The sequence below is a fragment of the Centroberyx gerrardi genome, chromosome 11 (assembly GCF_048128805.1).
Source record: "Centroberyx gerrardi isolate f3 chromosome 11, fCenGer3.hap1.cur.20231027, whole genome shotgun sequence".
Classification (NCBI taxonomy): domain Eukaryota; kingdom Metazoa; phylum Chordata; class Actinopteri; order Beryciformes; family Berycidae; genus Centroberyx; species Centroberyx gerrardi.
Genome location: NC_136007.1, coordinates 7,041,854 through 7,057,078, shown reverse-complemented (window position 1 = coordinate 7,057,078; position 15,225 = coordinate 7,041,854). Strand labels below are relative to the sequence as shown.

The 15,225-nt window shown below is 42.1% G+C and overlaps 1 protein-coding gene across 11 annotated transcripts in view; it reads left to right on the top strand.

Annotated features, from left to right (window-relative positions):
- Positions 1-15,225, top strand: part of tcf7 (transcription factor 7) — an 82,709-nt gene that overhangs the window by 42,856 nt on the left and 24,628 nt on the right. For all 11 annotated transcript variants that reach the window (XM_071924991.2, XM_078286486.1, XM_071924993.2 and 8 more), the window contains one exon: positions 9,136-9,262. In XM_071924991.2, the coding sequence (XP_071781092.2) occupies positions 9,136-9,262 (127 nt within the window). The remainder of the gene's footprint in view (positions 1-9,135; positions 9,263-15,225) is intronic.

Sequence of the window (15,225 nt, the reverse complement as noted above, 5' to 3'; positions counted from 1 at the left end):
GTGTTGGTATGCGCAGTCATACATATGCACGTGCACACACACACACACACACACATACGCACACACACACAGAGCGGTTCTGTTAGTAAGAAGCAGTGGTTTCTGATTCATCATGGCCGCAGCCCAGATGTTCCAGTGGTGTGTGGTGGCAGTGGACGATGGCGTGTGTGTGTGTGTGTGTGTGTGTGTGTATGTGCACTCTTGGGCGTGTCTTTCTGTGCCTATATGACTATGCACTTCTGCATATGTGCGTTCATGCATGCATACGAGCATGTGTGCGTGCGTGCGTGCGGACGTGTGTGTGAATGATTGGGGAGTGGGGTGTGTGTGTGTGGGGGAGGGGGGGGGTGTTTGGAGGGGGGTTGGCTCTTTTTAAACATAGCTGCGTTGTTATGGTTGCCTGGGCTTTGATGTTGCCCAAACCTCCAACTAAAGAGGCTCTCATTTTGGGCTCCTGACTCTGGAGAAGGCAATGACTTCCAGATTGGGAGTCCGACTCACTAAGGCTGGCTTCTGGGAGGGAGGTGTGTGTGTGTGTGTGTGTGTGTGTGTGTGTGTGTGGTGGGGGTGGGGGTGGGGGGTCGTTAGGGGCAGAGGAGGTCGCCCTGGTGGTGGTAGTTGTGGGTCAAGGGGGGGGGAGGAGCAGCGATGTAGGATGAAGTCGAAAAACCTAATTTTCTGCTAGTTCCACTTATATGAAAGTACTGGAGTTTTTAATATTTAAAGTTTGGTGACTGCTGACCTAAATGTTGCTGATAGTGCTGGGACTGGCTTCTTGTTTGTGTATAAATAAAACATTTCTACACTGGTACGCTGTTACAGACCGGATCCTCTGGATTGTAGAGCTGTTGAATGATGAACTTAAGGTCTTGGCTTTTTTTCCCCCAAAATGCATATATAGCAGTTTTTGGAAATGAACTCTCCAGTTGTATCCTGGTAAAAATCCTCTATTCAAAGTCCTGCTTACGTAGTAAAGTATGTTAATATTAAGTCAATATTTTATCGCTGCTGTCTGGAGAAAACCTTGTATCTCCAAAATGTCACAGCCTTGTTTTTAACTTTACAGACATGCATTTTTGAGTTTATCTAATTCGTTTTGACAGAGTTTCATAAACCCAAAGGTTGTAGAATATCACCGAAATCGGAGATATGAGGTTTTCACCCAACAACGACGATACTGGGGGGGGGGGGGGGGGGGGGGGTTATATGTTGCATTAAATGTTATGCGGGGGTTGGGATAGATTAGAGGGGCAGAGGTGGAGGGTAAAATTAGAAAAACCTTGGCGTAATGGTGATCTGGCAGAAGGGCTGCAACACTCCTCCAATCGAAATGATGCTCAAGTAAAAGTGCTGAAGTGTTTGATATTAAATGAAACTAAATTTCATGTGGCTAATAGTAGTAGGAACAGCTTTAGACTGAGGCAAAATAGCAGGTGTCTTATTCTGCAAAGGGATGAATGCAACTTTAAGGCTATTTGAGAGCCAATTAAAATGAATAGTTGTCTGTCGAGGAAGAAATTTTCATTCTAAGAAATCCAAGACGCAACGTTTTCTTTTCAAAGACAGAAAAGGAAAGACAGAAACCTTTTCTTTCCAGACTTCTCGTTTTAACTGAATCACATTTATGTTTTCTTAGTCATACGGAACAGTTTCAGAATGTTTGTTCTCCTGTGTGTAATGCAGCTCAGGTGTTTCTCACACAACTGTGCTGTGCCTTTTGACTTCTTCATATATTTTAGCGTTGACTGCGTCGAATCTCCCTTCTGGAGGTTGATAAAGTCTGATCTGGACTAATCGAGTTTAATCTAATACCAATCTAATCTAATAGCTATCTAATCTAGGCCAGGAGTTTCCATGGGATCAAACGCTCGGTGAGATTCTCAGGTCTCTTCGTGAGGAGCTGCCACCTCATTTGACGCACTTTCTCTCCATTTTTCGCCCTTTCTATATTTTTTTTTCTCCGTTTCTCTCTCTTTCTTTCCTTTCGCTCTCTGTCCGCGGGCAGGTGTGGGGAATTTTACCTTGCGTTCAGACTCAGAGGCTTTTCCCCTCTGTTTACCCACAAAACCCCCATGCGTGCGTGCGTGTGTGTGTGTGTGTGTGTGTGTGTGGCTGCTTCCTTACCTGGCTCTTTGTTATCTTTCATCCTCAACTAGCCGACCCTGCTCTCTGACCTCTCTGAGGAAACGTTATTGTGCAGCGAGCCATGCATTTGTGTGTTTATAAGACTAGAAAAAGGTGCGAAAAATTCCTCTTCCAACCACCTTGACATATGACATGTATTGCCTTGAAAAAAAAAAACAGTTACATTGTGTAAAATAGTCACTGAAGTAATAGTTTTCCTTCACTGAATAGTAGTGAATCCACATTCTGCCAAAGTGCAAAGTGGAGCGATGGTACTCACATCAGCTTTCTATTTTATATGAAAATCAAGAGTCCAGTCCCAATTTTTATATTTTTCACAAAGTCATAGGAAAATGTCAATAGTAAGAAGCTTATAAAACATGCCGATTTGTTAATGGTGATATTGTGGAACTCGGGTCTGAATTTATCACTCGGTTTGGACGCGGCCGAGCTCAAATGAAGCATCACAGCCAGCAGATAAAGACTTTATCCATGACATTGGCGGAGGATACAGATCAAGTTGTTTCCCTTTCCTTTGAAGCTGCTTAATGGGAAACTTAAGGGTGAATTAACTTCAGCTGGTCCCGTGCAGCAAGGCACTAACGCTGCCAGGGTGACGGGGGTTTGATTCCCACACATGGCTGAAATATCATCGTACCTGAAGGCCAGCAGTCAACTTATATTTCTATTCAAGCAGTTGATCTGTCACATCTCACCTCTTCTGTCTGGTTTCTCATCAAGTTCAGCAGGATTTCAAACAAAACTCCACAGGGAAAATCTCAAGAGAAGCTTAGGAACACAAGCGGAAACGTGTTCTTTCATATCAGAAGTTTATGTTTTTTTTTGTCCTTGTTATTATTTTACTTCACTTTCAATTCAGTCAGTACAAGAAGAAAGACTTTCAGAACCTGGAAATCTTTTGCCGTGAAAAGGTTTGATCTACAAACATCCAAGCTATAAAGGGAAGTTTGATAATCACACACATACTTGAATTGCAGTTTCGATTTTGCGTTCTGAATTGAATTAATAGAAAGTAGGGCGGTAGGAATTGCACTAGAAACCAAAATATGGAGGATTTAATTCCAAACTGCCATATATTCATTTTGAAAAATAATTGATACCTGGAATTTTTTGTTTTTAATGAATATTGTATATTTAAGGATTAATTCATCCTCTAAAGTGTTACTATATTATAAGCGAAGGTCTTAGGTTGGCTTACAACTTTGAGAATATTCTATGAGTTGCACTTCAACCTGAGCAATTATTTCCTAAGAGAAGGTGTCAGTTTTTTTTCAAATGCTGGATATCGCCTGATGGAACGAAACTCATCAACGCGACACAGTTAGTTCACAGCTCCAGACTGATTCACAAAGTAAAACTACATTTCTTTATCAATGGGTGTTTTCATTTGTCTTTGACGGACGGCTCATCAAGTGCGATCTCGATTTTATTTGATGACAGCGTCACAAAACGCTGCACCAACACGCTCAGATGTCTTTGTGCGAACGCTCCTTTCAGCAAAAACAGTTTGATTGCAGCCACTTGAAAGGACTGCGGACAGGAAGGTGAATCCGCCATTAATTCCCAGCGACTGGCCCTGTTTTATTTATTTCCGCCACACCAGGCGGAGACTGTCAGACAGAGAGAGAGAGAGAGAAAGAAAGAGAGTGAATGAGTGTGTTTAATGTCCCATCTCCGTGAAATGTGAGATTAAAGACATTAGACTCAAAGCACTCTGGGGGGGGGGGGGGGGGAGAAAAGAAAGGACCCTTTAATTTCCGCTTCAAAAATAAAGAGAGACGGATCTACTTAGCGTGTCATCTGAAAACTAAAGAATACATTAGAGGTGGAGTGTTTTATCAGAACGATGTCCTTTAAATGAAGATGTGTGTGTCTGCGTGTGCACATGAGGATGCAACTATGTTTGTGTGCATCTGAAATACGTGTGTGTGTGTGTGTGTGTGTGTGTCAGGGTCAAGGTGGAGGGCCGTCATTACAACCAAGTGATGTCTGAGATCCCATTAACTCTTGTATTCAGCAGCGGATTCCTGTTCAAACAGAGCGGAGATAAAAGGCAACAACAATATGCTGATAAATCAAAGGCCTTTCAAGTGAAATTAGACTACAGAGAGACTGAGGGCTACATTACGATTTTCCGACGCACTTAAAAAGGTGTTGATATCTAATTGGAATTTTGAACTAATCGCGTCTTTTGAAGTAATTACATCTTTGATGTAATCAACAAACAGGGGATTTAAGATTCAGGATGGATCGAAGTGCCGTGATTATTCACCGCCGCAGTTATGTTTGTCTGCCGGTTTCCTCCTGTGTACGCATGTTTACCTGAATGGAAATGTGTGTGTTCAGGGGTGTTTTTGCACACAGTAATGTATGTGCGTTGATGTGCTGGTAAATACAAAGGAGGGTGAACTTTGACCTCCTGTTGGAGATCATCAGAAGGTAAACAGCCACCAGTATACACCGATTATATTATGTTTTGTGTTGTTTTTTTACCTTTAAAAGACCCCATCTTCATATAACTTAGATCGGTTTGATACATAAGTTTGAATTTATTTAATGAAGATTTATATCAGCCTGCAAAAGTGGCAAAAACTATATTTCTGCAAATAAAAGGGCAGGTAAACTTTTACCACCCTTAGATCTCTGTGTGTGTGTGTGTGTGTGTGTGTGTGTGTGTGTGTGTGTGTGTGTGTGTGTGTGTGTGTGTGTGTGTGTGTGTGTGTGTGTGTACCTGAACACACGTGCACGTCTTTTGCTTTTTCCGATTCAAAGATTCCATAGATGTTATTCGATCTTGAGAGAGTGTGTGTGTGTGTGTGTGTGTGTCCCACATACGCATGTACACACTCGTCTGTTTCAGCTCCACACTCAAAGTAAGGTAATTATGTGGAAGTTGTGTGTGTGATGAGGTGGGGGGGTATTTTTTTTTTTAAATAGAGAGGTTGATAATTGTAGGTTAAATGAGTGCTCTCAGTCAGCCTCCCTGAGTGTGTGTAAAAAAAGGAAGGCGCAGCGAAACCCACTTCAAGGCCGGCTAATTACCCCAAGGAAGAGAGGAAACATAAATGGACGATTTTGCGGCTATAATGTTACAGCAAAACGGCTACATCAACCTCAGCACGTGAAGCGGAGCCGCAGCTACTTCTAAAGGCTCCTGCACAGATGTGTGTGTGTGTGTGTGTGTGCGTGTGTGTGTGTGTGTGTGCATCCATATGTGCGAAATCTGTCAAGAGGCAGAATACATGTGTGTGTGTGTACATGTGTGCAGAATGTGTTAAGTGAGGATGATTTTTTGTGTGTGTGTGAAAGCATTCACGCTGTGTTTGCTTGTTTGCCTACATGTGTCAAGCGGAGCCTTCACACATGCTGGATTGTTTGTGCGTCTGTTGATCAAACCCAATCCAATCTTTGCAAAATCCAGATTTTTCTTCATTTATGTTTTGTTTTGTTTTTTTCCTCTGGTGCTTTTGCAGTTGCATCGCAGTCTCTTTTAATGTAACGTGTTCAAAAACCTCATGTGGAGGTGTGCCGAGCCTTGTTTGGACATCTTCGATGATTTATGCCCAAATAGAATCAGCAGACCTTATATTTATTTTTTAATTATGACTTTTTTGTTGTTATGAACTGCAGAATTCTTGTTTTTATTGCTGCCATAATTTACTTTTGCAATTATAGGGCATTCCCTTCAATAACTATGGGTGGGACAGTGATGCAGTAGATGTGAGGCGCAGCCAGGTATTATGATATTTATACAGCAGTTACGAACACATATGTAATATGAGAAAACATATAAACAAAGCATAGAAAACTACCGTACGACAGAATGAAGACTGACACAAAGACAGGCAGGTTGTTCAAGATCCTTCTGGGTTTTATTTTAATTGCTAATGCTCAGCGCTCATCACTGTGGTGTTTCTGCACTGCACTTCCCACAGATCAGCTGTCAATCAAACAGTGTGGGCGGAGCTTAGATTTTCTGTTGATGCAGTTTGAGTGTCTGTAGGTGGCGCTCTTTTCTTTGTCTCTTCAGCCATGGTGGCTATCGCTGCTCATGCTAACTACCCAGTTCTTCTTCTGTTTATTCCAAACAAACCTGCTGTTGCTGCTGCCGGAAACGTAAAACGCATCACTTCCTGTGCGGCAGAGGATTTTTCCCAGGAAAGAGCTTCCAGACACCGGGTGTTTAGAACAGCAAATTGAAAAGCTTTCATGAACTGGATATAGGCTGAACCACTGTTGTATTCTATTGATCGGCCATAGAAAGTAGCAAAACATTTACATATATGAAAATGTTGCAGATTATTACTTTAAATGGAGACAGTAGGAAAGCTGAGGAGAGAAGGTGCTGGAGGAATACGTGGTTCCTCATCTGAAATAGATCCAAAAATAAACCTGGCTGCATCAGCTATATCGAGTTAATGATGAAAGGAGTTTTCTTACGTTGGGTCATGCTAGTCGCCTGCTATCGCTCAACACAGTGTATGCTAAAGTGTTAGCATGGTGATGATCTACCGTAGGACTACTGTATGTTCTCATCACTTAACACTTCGACCCAAGAGCCAGTCTCCCAAAAACTTGGTGTGTTGCTCTAACCGCTGCACCTCCATCTCTGAGCGCTGATGCAGCTTCGTCTGAATGCAGTCCACCTTATCGACCCACCCTCTCCCCCCTCCCCCTCCCCCTCCTCCTCCTCCTCCTCCTCACCCTCCACCCTCCTCACCCCAAACCTCCTGCCCTTCGGCCCTTCGGTACAGAGCCAGAGCGTTTTGTTTTCATGTGTCTCGACATTAAAAGCGGTTTAGCAGTTTGATCTTAGCTCCATGAGTAGCCGTGTAGCATACACATGAGGGTCTGTGTGTGTGTGTGTGTGTGTGTGTGTGTGTGTGCGTGTTTATGGCTGGTGAGAGAGAGTTTAAGATGTTGATGTAATCAGGTGGGGATAGGAAAGGAGCTGTTGAAAGAGAGTGTGTGTGTGTAGGTGTGTGTGTGTGTGTGTGTGTGTGTGTGTGTGTGTGTTAATGTGGAGCGGAGCGTGTGGAAGCTCTGCCTTTAAGTGATAAGGTATTCACTTTGTAACTCAGCAGGAGGCTCAGCAAGTAGCACCAGATCTGCTCCTCTGTAGTGGTGATGTTAGAGACAGACACACACACACACACAGACACACACACACATAGACATGCAGATACACGTGGACACACACACACAGACACACAGGCCTGTACATCTGAGTGAAAAAACTCTTTTTAAAAACTTTCTTTTCTCAGAAATATTCATATACATGAAAATCAATGTCTCTGCCAAGCTTTCAAAGATGTAAGCAAACACACAGACACACACACACACACACATCCACCCACTCACAAACACTCACACGTCCACACACAAACACATAGTCGCACTCAAACACACACAAAGACGCAAATTCATGCTCACCCTCCCACAGAAACACAATGCACACACACACACACACGCATATACATACACACATACACACACACACGGACTGGTTCAAATATATGAAGTGGAACTCGGTCCAAGCCTGGTGGCTTAGCTACCTCCAACATTGTAAACCGCTGTGACATATCATATGTCAGCCAGCATGCTGTGAGCATTAGCAATAACTGGATTTCACGTAAGTTATTGAAAGCCATTTGTAAACAGAAACATGAAAGCAAACAAGCTCGCACGCAGCCCGCCTTGATCATCAAAGGCCTATCGATCAAATGGGCCTCCTCCTTCCCTCCTTCCCTCCTTCCCTCCTTCCCTCCTTCCCTCCCTGCCTCGCTCCCACTGTAAGCCAATGGGAGCAAAGCACAGCCCATCTGTTTGTTCCAAGCCATGCTTAAAATGACACACGCCTCTCTTCTTTCTTTCTTTCTTTCTTTCTTTCTTTCTCTTTCTACTGTATGTGTGTGTTCTCTTGTAGTTCTATACATACAAGAAGTAAATGTCTCTAGAAGGATAGAAACATGAGGAAAATCTTCCAATCAGAGGACATTTTGCTGCTTATCACTTATCCGTTATCTTGAAACACTTTGATGTCTCAGGCCAATAAAACCCCGAGCGTTTGAGAAGTTATTTGATGATTGATGATTGATTATTTGATGCGCTCCCTGGCTGACCGTGTCATGCATTGCATTTGAAACACCTCAATGAGTCGGGCAAACAACTTAAAAAGATGAAGACGAAGAAGAAGAAACATTCTTTGATTATAGATTGTTTAGTATTCTCTAGCTAAAAGCATCTTGAAATAACTTAGCCAAAAAAAGCAACAACAAAAATAATAATAATAATAATAATAGAGAAGTTCTTTGATAATAGAGTTCTTCAGCTAAATGACTGATGTTGCATCTTGAAATACTTCAATGAGTCGGCCAAAAATAATAACAATGATGATAATAATAATAATAATTGGGAAGTTCTTTGATGATTTTTTTTTGTGTTCTCTGGCTGAACGACTGATGTTGCATATTGAAAAACATGGAGTCAGCAAAAAAAAAAGGAAAATTATTATTATTATTATACACTACCAGTCAAAAGTTTGGACACACCACATTTTTCTTTATCTTTACTATTTTCCACATTTTAGAATAATAGTAAAGACATCAAAACTATGAAATGACACAAATGGAATTATGCAGTGACCAAAAAAGTGTTAAACAAATCTTATATTTTAGATTATTTAAAGTAGCCGCCCTTTGCCTTGATGGAAAGGCAAAGGCTTTGGAAAGAAATTCATACATAGGATCAACTTCACTATTTATATTTGTCTAAGAAACAAATTTCAAGCGTTTAAGCAGAAGCCTTTAGATCAAAATGGCTTTAAGATGATGAAAAACATAATACATTCAATCAGGTGTGTCCAAACTTTTGACTGGTAGTTTATCTTGCATCTTGAAATATCTGGGGGTCAGAAAACTAATAATAATAATAATAATTGAGTGTTTATTTGCTGATTAATTTAGTCTTCTTCTGTGTGTTTGGTTGCAGTCCAACAAGGTGTCGGTGGTGCAGCAGTCGCATGGCATGCACCCGCTGACGTCACTGCTGCCCTACAGCAACGAACACTTCAGCCCCAGTCCTCCACACCTGCCCACAGACATGAGCCAGAAGACAGGTGAGGAGCACACACACACACACACACACACACACACACACACACGCACGGACCCACATGCACACAGACATTCAGAAGACACAGGTAAACGTACACGCAAACACACAAAGGGGCACATACACACTCACATACCTGCAGACATACACACACACACGAAAGACACTGAAGTACACACACGCACACACACACACACACACACACATAGGTACACACAGACTGGCATATAGAAGAAACACACACACACCTATAGAGAACACAGATACGCACACATAAACACACTTGAATACGCACCGCTCATTTCTGATGTTGAATTCTTGTTGAAATACATGCATATACATGTGCATATAGAGGCCACACACACACTCAAATAAACACACACACACACACACACTCAAATAAACACATGCATAAACACACACACACACCACTCTTTACTGCTGTTGAATTGTTGCTGAAATCCTCATCCACATGCACACTGCGATCTGTTTGTACTGTCAACAGATCATTCATCATGTCTACACACACACACTGAACACACACTCTCTCTCCTGATCTCTCTCTCTCTCTCTCTCTCTCTCCCTCTCCCTCTCCCTCCTTCTTTCTCCCACCCCCCCATGCGCACACACACACACACACGCACACTCAGGCACGCACACAGTGTGTGAAGTGGCAGCAGCCTGTGGCGGTTCCACTGCTGCTCTGAAGTGGCCTGCTCCTCTGGAGGGACCGCCAGCCACACACACACACACACACACACACACACACACACACACACACACACACACACGGATGGAAACAATTAGGGTGACAATCGCACAAGCCATCTCAGCAGCACACACAAGGTTCTCCTTAGCGAGCGCTATACACACCGACACACACTGTGCTCTCCTAGGCACTCACAAATACACACACACTCCTACATTCAAACACTGTATGTTTTTTCACACACACACACACACACACACACACACACACACCCTGGCACACATTTACACACTCAGTAACACACACATTTCATCACTCAAAAGCTCGGTTGTCATAAACTCTTGTCTTAGTCCGGTCTGATGTCGCCTTCTGGTAAACATGATGAAGGATTTCAGTGTGTGAATGATGATGAAAACAGTGATGGTGATGATGATAATGATGAAGATTAGCATTCAATTCAATACTAATTTATTTCAGCCACATGGGGCAATTTAATGGACGCAATTAAAGGTACAAACAACATGAAAACCAAGACTTAGAATACAGATATCACGTAACAGAAAAGAGAAAAAGACAGAAAAAGAGACAAGACAGATTAACAGTTGTTCATTTGCATATTTATGCTATTTAAGTGCAGTGGCAATCAAATGCATATAGCTGAAATTACAATAGTTTATAATTGTCTAGTGTTAGAAACCCCATGATTCCTATTTACATTTTTTGTTGCTTCTGGTACAAATTGTATTTTTCCTTTGATTTGTCTTCCGCTGGCAAACCAGAAAGTGCCGACATGATGGCATGAGGTTGAATTCATTGTGTGTGTGTGTGTGTGTGTGTGTGTGTGTGTGTGTGACTCGTCACCTAACATTGCCTCAGCCTTTCTCAGGACCTGCTGGGAGTCAAACTCTCTGGGACTTAATGAGGAAATCCAATGATTTTGACAGCGGTGATGGTGACAGTGACGACTTTTATTCAGAAAAGGTGGAAAAGGGAGTAGAGGAAGAGATTGTGTAAGGAAAAGGGAGAACGCTAAAGAAAAGAGGGTGACAAAAGTAATAGAAGTAGATAGTATAAAGAGAGAGAATGGGGAGAGCATGCAGAGAGAAAGAAACAAAGTGTGTGTGTGTGTGTGTGTGTAAAGCGAACAGATAAAACTCCTTTCTCAGCTCTGATTAGATATTAGAGCGACTCCAACCTCAGGCAATCTCCTTCCTTCCCGACCTGGAATTCCCCTTTTCCTGCAACCGCATTTTCCTTGTCTGGTCTAGACTGTGTGTGTGTGTGTGTGTGTGTGTGTGTGTGTGTGTGTCCATGGCTGACGCTAGCACAGTGACTCAGCCCCTAATGACAGACTGGGCCACCTGCTCCTAGGCCTTTACACACACACACACACACACACACACACACTGCCAACACCTGGCTGCAGAATACAACCTTTCTCACACCATCTCACCAAAGTTCTGACTAAGTTTCCACTCAAAAATGTGACTGAGCGCACACACACACACACACACACACACACACACCACCTTACCTCACTCCTCATATCACTCGTCAGGTGGGGTTTGCCTCACCTGTGAGGTCATTTTTCTACCCTCTTACCTCACCGTTCGTCCTCGAACCGCTCACACACACACACACACACACACACACACCGCTGATCTCACCTCAACACGGACCGCCGTCCTTTTTAACCTGCCGACCCCAAATGACAGGATTAAACTTTAACTGTTGGCTGATCTGAAGCTGAACTGTTGCTTGACGTGACAGACGGGGGGAACTGGGTCACTGCAGTAGCAGAATAGGAAACAGCTGAAAATACAAGTAGAACAAAGTTTAAAGTCCCCATGAAATTAACTGTTACTTCCTGGAAAACACAGTATCTTTCATGGCGACCTCATGCTGCACCAGTAGGCATAAATATAAATTTATAACCAATAAAACCATCAGATTTTTTGAACAGTCCCGCCTCTCTGCCCCTCCCATCAAATAAAACTGCCTTTCTCTCCCTGACTGATATTCCACTGGTTTAGACTTTTGAATGATCCCTCGCTGTGTTATGTCCCGCCCCAACATCCTGTTTCAACAGGAAATGCATCTAATCCAGGAAGTAAAGATGCCGTTTCACAGGGTCTTCAAAGATACAGAATCTTCATCACACATCCAGTGTCTGAACATTTCTGGCTCATTTTCCACGAGCTGGTAAACTCAGATAATTTAAGAAATATTTCAGTTTGCAGAAGATTAGACAAAGCTGCTGCTGCTTTGTGCAGAGCAGCGAAACAGGCAGCCAATCAGGAGCCTGTTTGATACAGAGTCATTGTTTTGCTCTCATTTGATTGGCTCACGGTTAGAGAGACCAAAGGCTGTAGGCTACAACCTCCAAATTTGGAGAGAGGGATTTGGATTTGGAGAGATGAGCAGGAGACATTTCTACAAAATGGCTCTTGCTGTTGGATCTGTATTTTTTACAGTTCTTCCAGGATTTCATGTTGTTGTTGTTGTTTTTTTGTGTTTTTTGGACACACCACTTCTACCCAGTTTTGCTGGGTATTTCAGATTGTTTGCCATTCTTCCCATTATTTCCGGCTTTTTTGTTCTTGTCCTATTTTTGTGGTCGACCCCTGAAAACAGGGGTCAAACTTGGTGTGAAAGTTCAGTGTTTATCAGCATCCACCGTGCTTTTAATGACATCATCACTTGACAGCGTATAGGACATTCCCGTGTACGAGGCTCGGATAGATAGACCCGGATCAGCAGACCATAATACCCCTGTGTCGTCTGTTAGAGGGGAACGTCTAGCCAGTGTTTGGGTTATATTTCTGCTCTGAGGCGACGCGTCACTTCCTTCAGCCTCCTAACTCACAGCTCACACCTCTTTACTCTCTCACTTCACAGTTTACTTATGTGTTATTTCCGTCAGCACCTATATTGGCTGCTTAAAAAAAGTTACTGTAACATCTGTAGTAGTATTTTAGCTCTTTAATTTCCCCTTAAGTAAGTTCAAAGGTGAGAAAAACGACTTCATCTGTATCTTATGTCAATGCTTTGGTCATACTGTCTATCTGTACATTCCCCTCTATCTGTACATTCCCCTCTTAGCTACAACAACACATTTGATTTATTAAAAACACTGGAATCTCCTGTTAGACTTCAAATTGGCTGCTGAGGAAGTGAGCAGTACAAGGCGGCTCAGCGTTTAACAGCTTAACCTTTCAGAAGAAATGTAATAATCCAGCACACTCAAAATGTTTCCTGAAATTTTGGTGAAATAAATATTTTCCTAATCCCACTCCTAAATGTAGCTGCGGTGCGGTTTGCAGTTTGGGGAAACCTGACAGTCAAAGCAGAGCCACTGTCACACCTAAGCCCCGCTTTACTTTTCCAACTCACACTGAAGCTGCGAGAGACTTAAAGAGACTTACAGTGTCAGTGACGGGGCCAAGTCTTAGTAACCAGGGAGATAGTTAGTGATCTGTCTTGTTTTCTCCTGTTTTTTGTGTTCTTATGCATGAAAAATACCTTGAAGATCACTTTAAAGAACGCCTTCCTGGGTATTATTGTTATATCAGACGACAGAACAGGACGGCAGGGTGGCAAAGTGAGAAGGGAGACCAAACTTGAACCTGAAGGCCGGGTTAGCAAGCATCCGCCCTGCTAAAGTGTCTTTGAGCAAGGCACTAAAGTCAGCTGAATGGGAGCTTCTGCAGCTCACCCTGCTTTTTAATGTCCGGGAGGAGGGAGGCGAGCAAAAAGAGGATTTTCTCACAAGGATGAATGGAGTTTCACAAAAAAAGGACATAGAGTGTTTTGCATCCACAGTGATTAACCTGTAAACTGGGTTAAATCACGGTTTATTAATGAAATCTGTAGCATCAAACTTTAAATCTAATTTAAGACGAAGCAAGATTAAATTTGAACTTTATTTTAGTTGTTTTTAAACCTAGATAAACTTTAATCCTGCTGCTCCAAAACTTTAAACTCCGATTTAAACTTTAAAGTGAGAGCTGAGGTGGTTTAACTTTTAAAATGGCAGCATTTCTGAGGTGGAGGAAGGAAAATCGGTTTGAGTTCTTCAAAGGACAGAATCACATTTTTTGATCATGCATTCATCTTCATATCCTTCCAAAAGGATTTGAGTTGGGATCGTCTCTCTTCTGCTTCTTCTTCACTGATCTGTTAAAGTCTTCTGCCAGTTCAAACCTTAAATTGTACTTTTTCTTGACGGTGGTGTGTCTGTTTTCTCATCCTCCAACACTGAACCAAAATGCTGCATTAACTCAAACACAAGATTTTTCTCAAAAGAAGAAGAATTTGAGCTTTTAAAACAAGACAACTTTTGGTGAAACTGATGTTAGCTTAATAATCAGGCTAGCAAACTAACACAGCAGAGCAGAGCAACAATGTAACATTTGTCTAGAAGACTGATTACAAAACAATTACAAAATAAAAAATTTGTATTCAAATTTAACAGAGTAGCAGGCGAGTATTGGGATTATTTGTGTTTATTATTTTTTCTTATCACCAAAACGCCCATCTTTGTTTTGTTTTTGTTTGTTTTTTGTTGTTAACCATGTGCTCTAATCTTGGTTTAACTGGTTTAAATCATTAATCTTAGATTTAGTAAACTAGGTTTAAATTTAAACTCTGCAACTCACCCCTGGGTCATGCTGGATCTATGTTTACTTATTTTAAATTCAGTTTTACTAATCTGAGTCAGCCAGAGTTCCAGCTGGTCAGTGAGTTTAGTCACATCTCCACTCAACCAAAACACCACAGGTAACCATGTGACAGCAGACAGCGGCGGTTCCCAGCCTGTCCAGCTCCGCCACATCGCTCTGACTTCATGTTTCCCAGATATGACTGTCAGCTCAGACTGTAAGCAGCGTAAAATAGAGAGTGAAAAAGGAGAAACGAGACAAGAGAAAGAGTTAGAGACTGAACTCTGCTTACGGTCACGGTGTCATGTACAGTAGTGCACTTACTGTATGGTTTCACCTGGTGTTTGGTTCGTTTTCTGTGTACAGAGAGGAGGGAAGTAACTAGTTACATCTGATCTAGTTACTGGACTTCAGTAGATTTTCATAGCACCACTGCTTTTTGGAGTAAAATATTTTCTCCTACTTTTATTTGAGTACGTTTTATTGATTTTCTACTTTTACTCAAGTTTAACCTAGTTTTGACTGTTACTTTTCAAAAGCCATGTTTTATTTCCAGATTGTAGTGTTGAGGACAATGAGATCTGATATTTAGAGTCT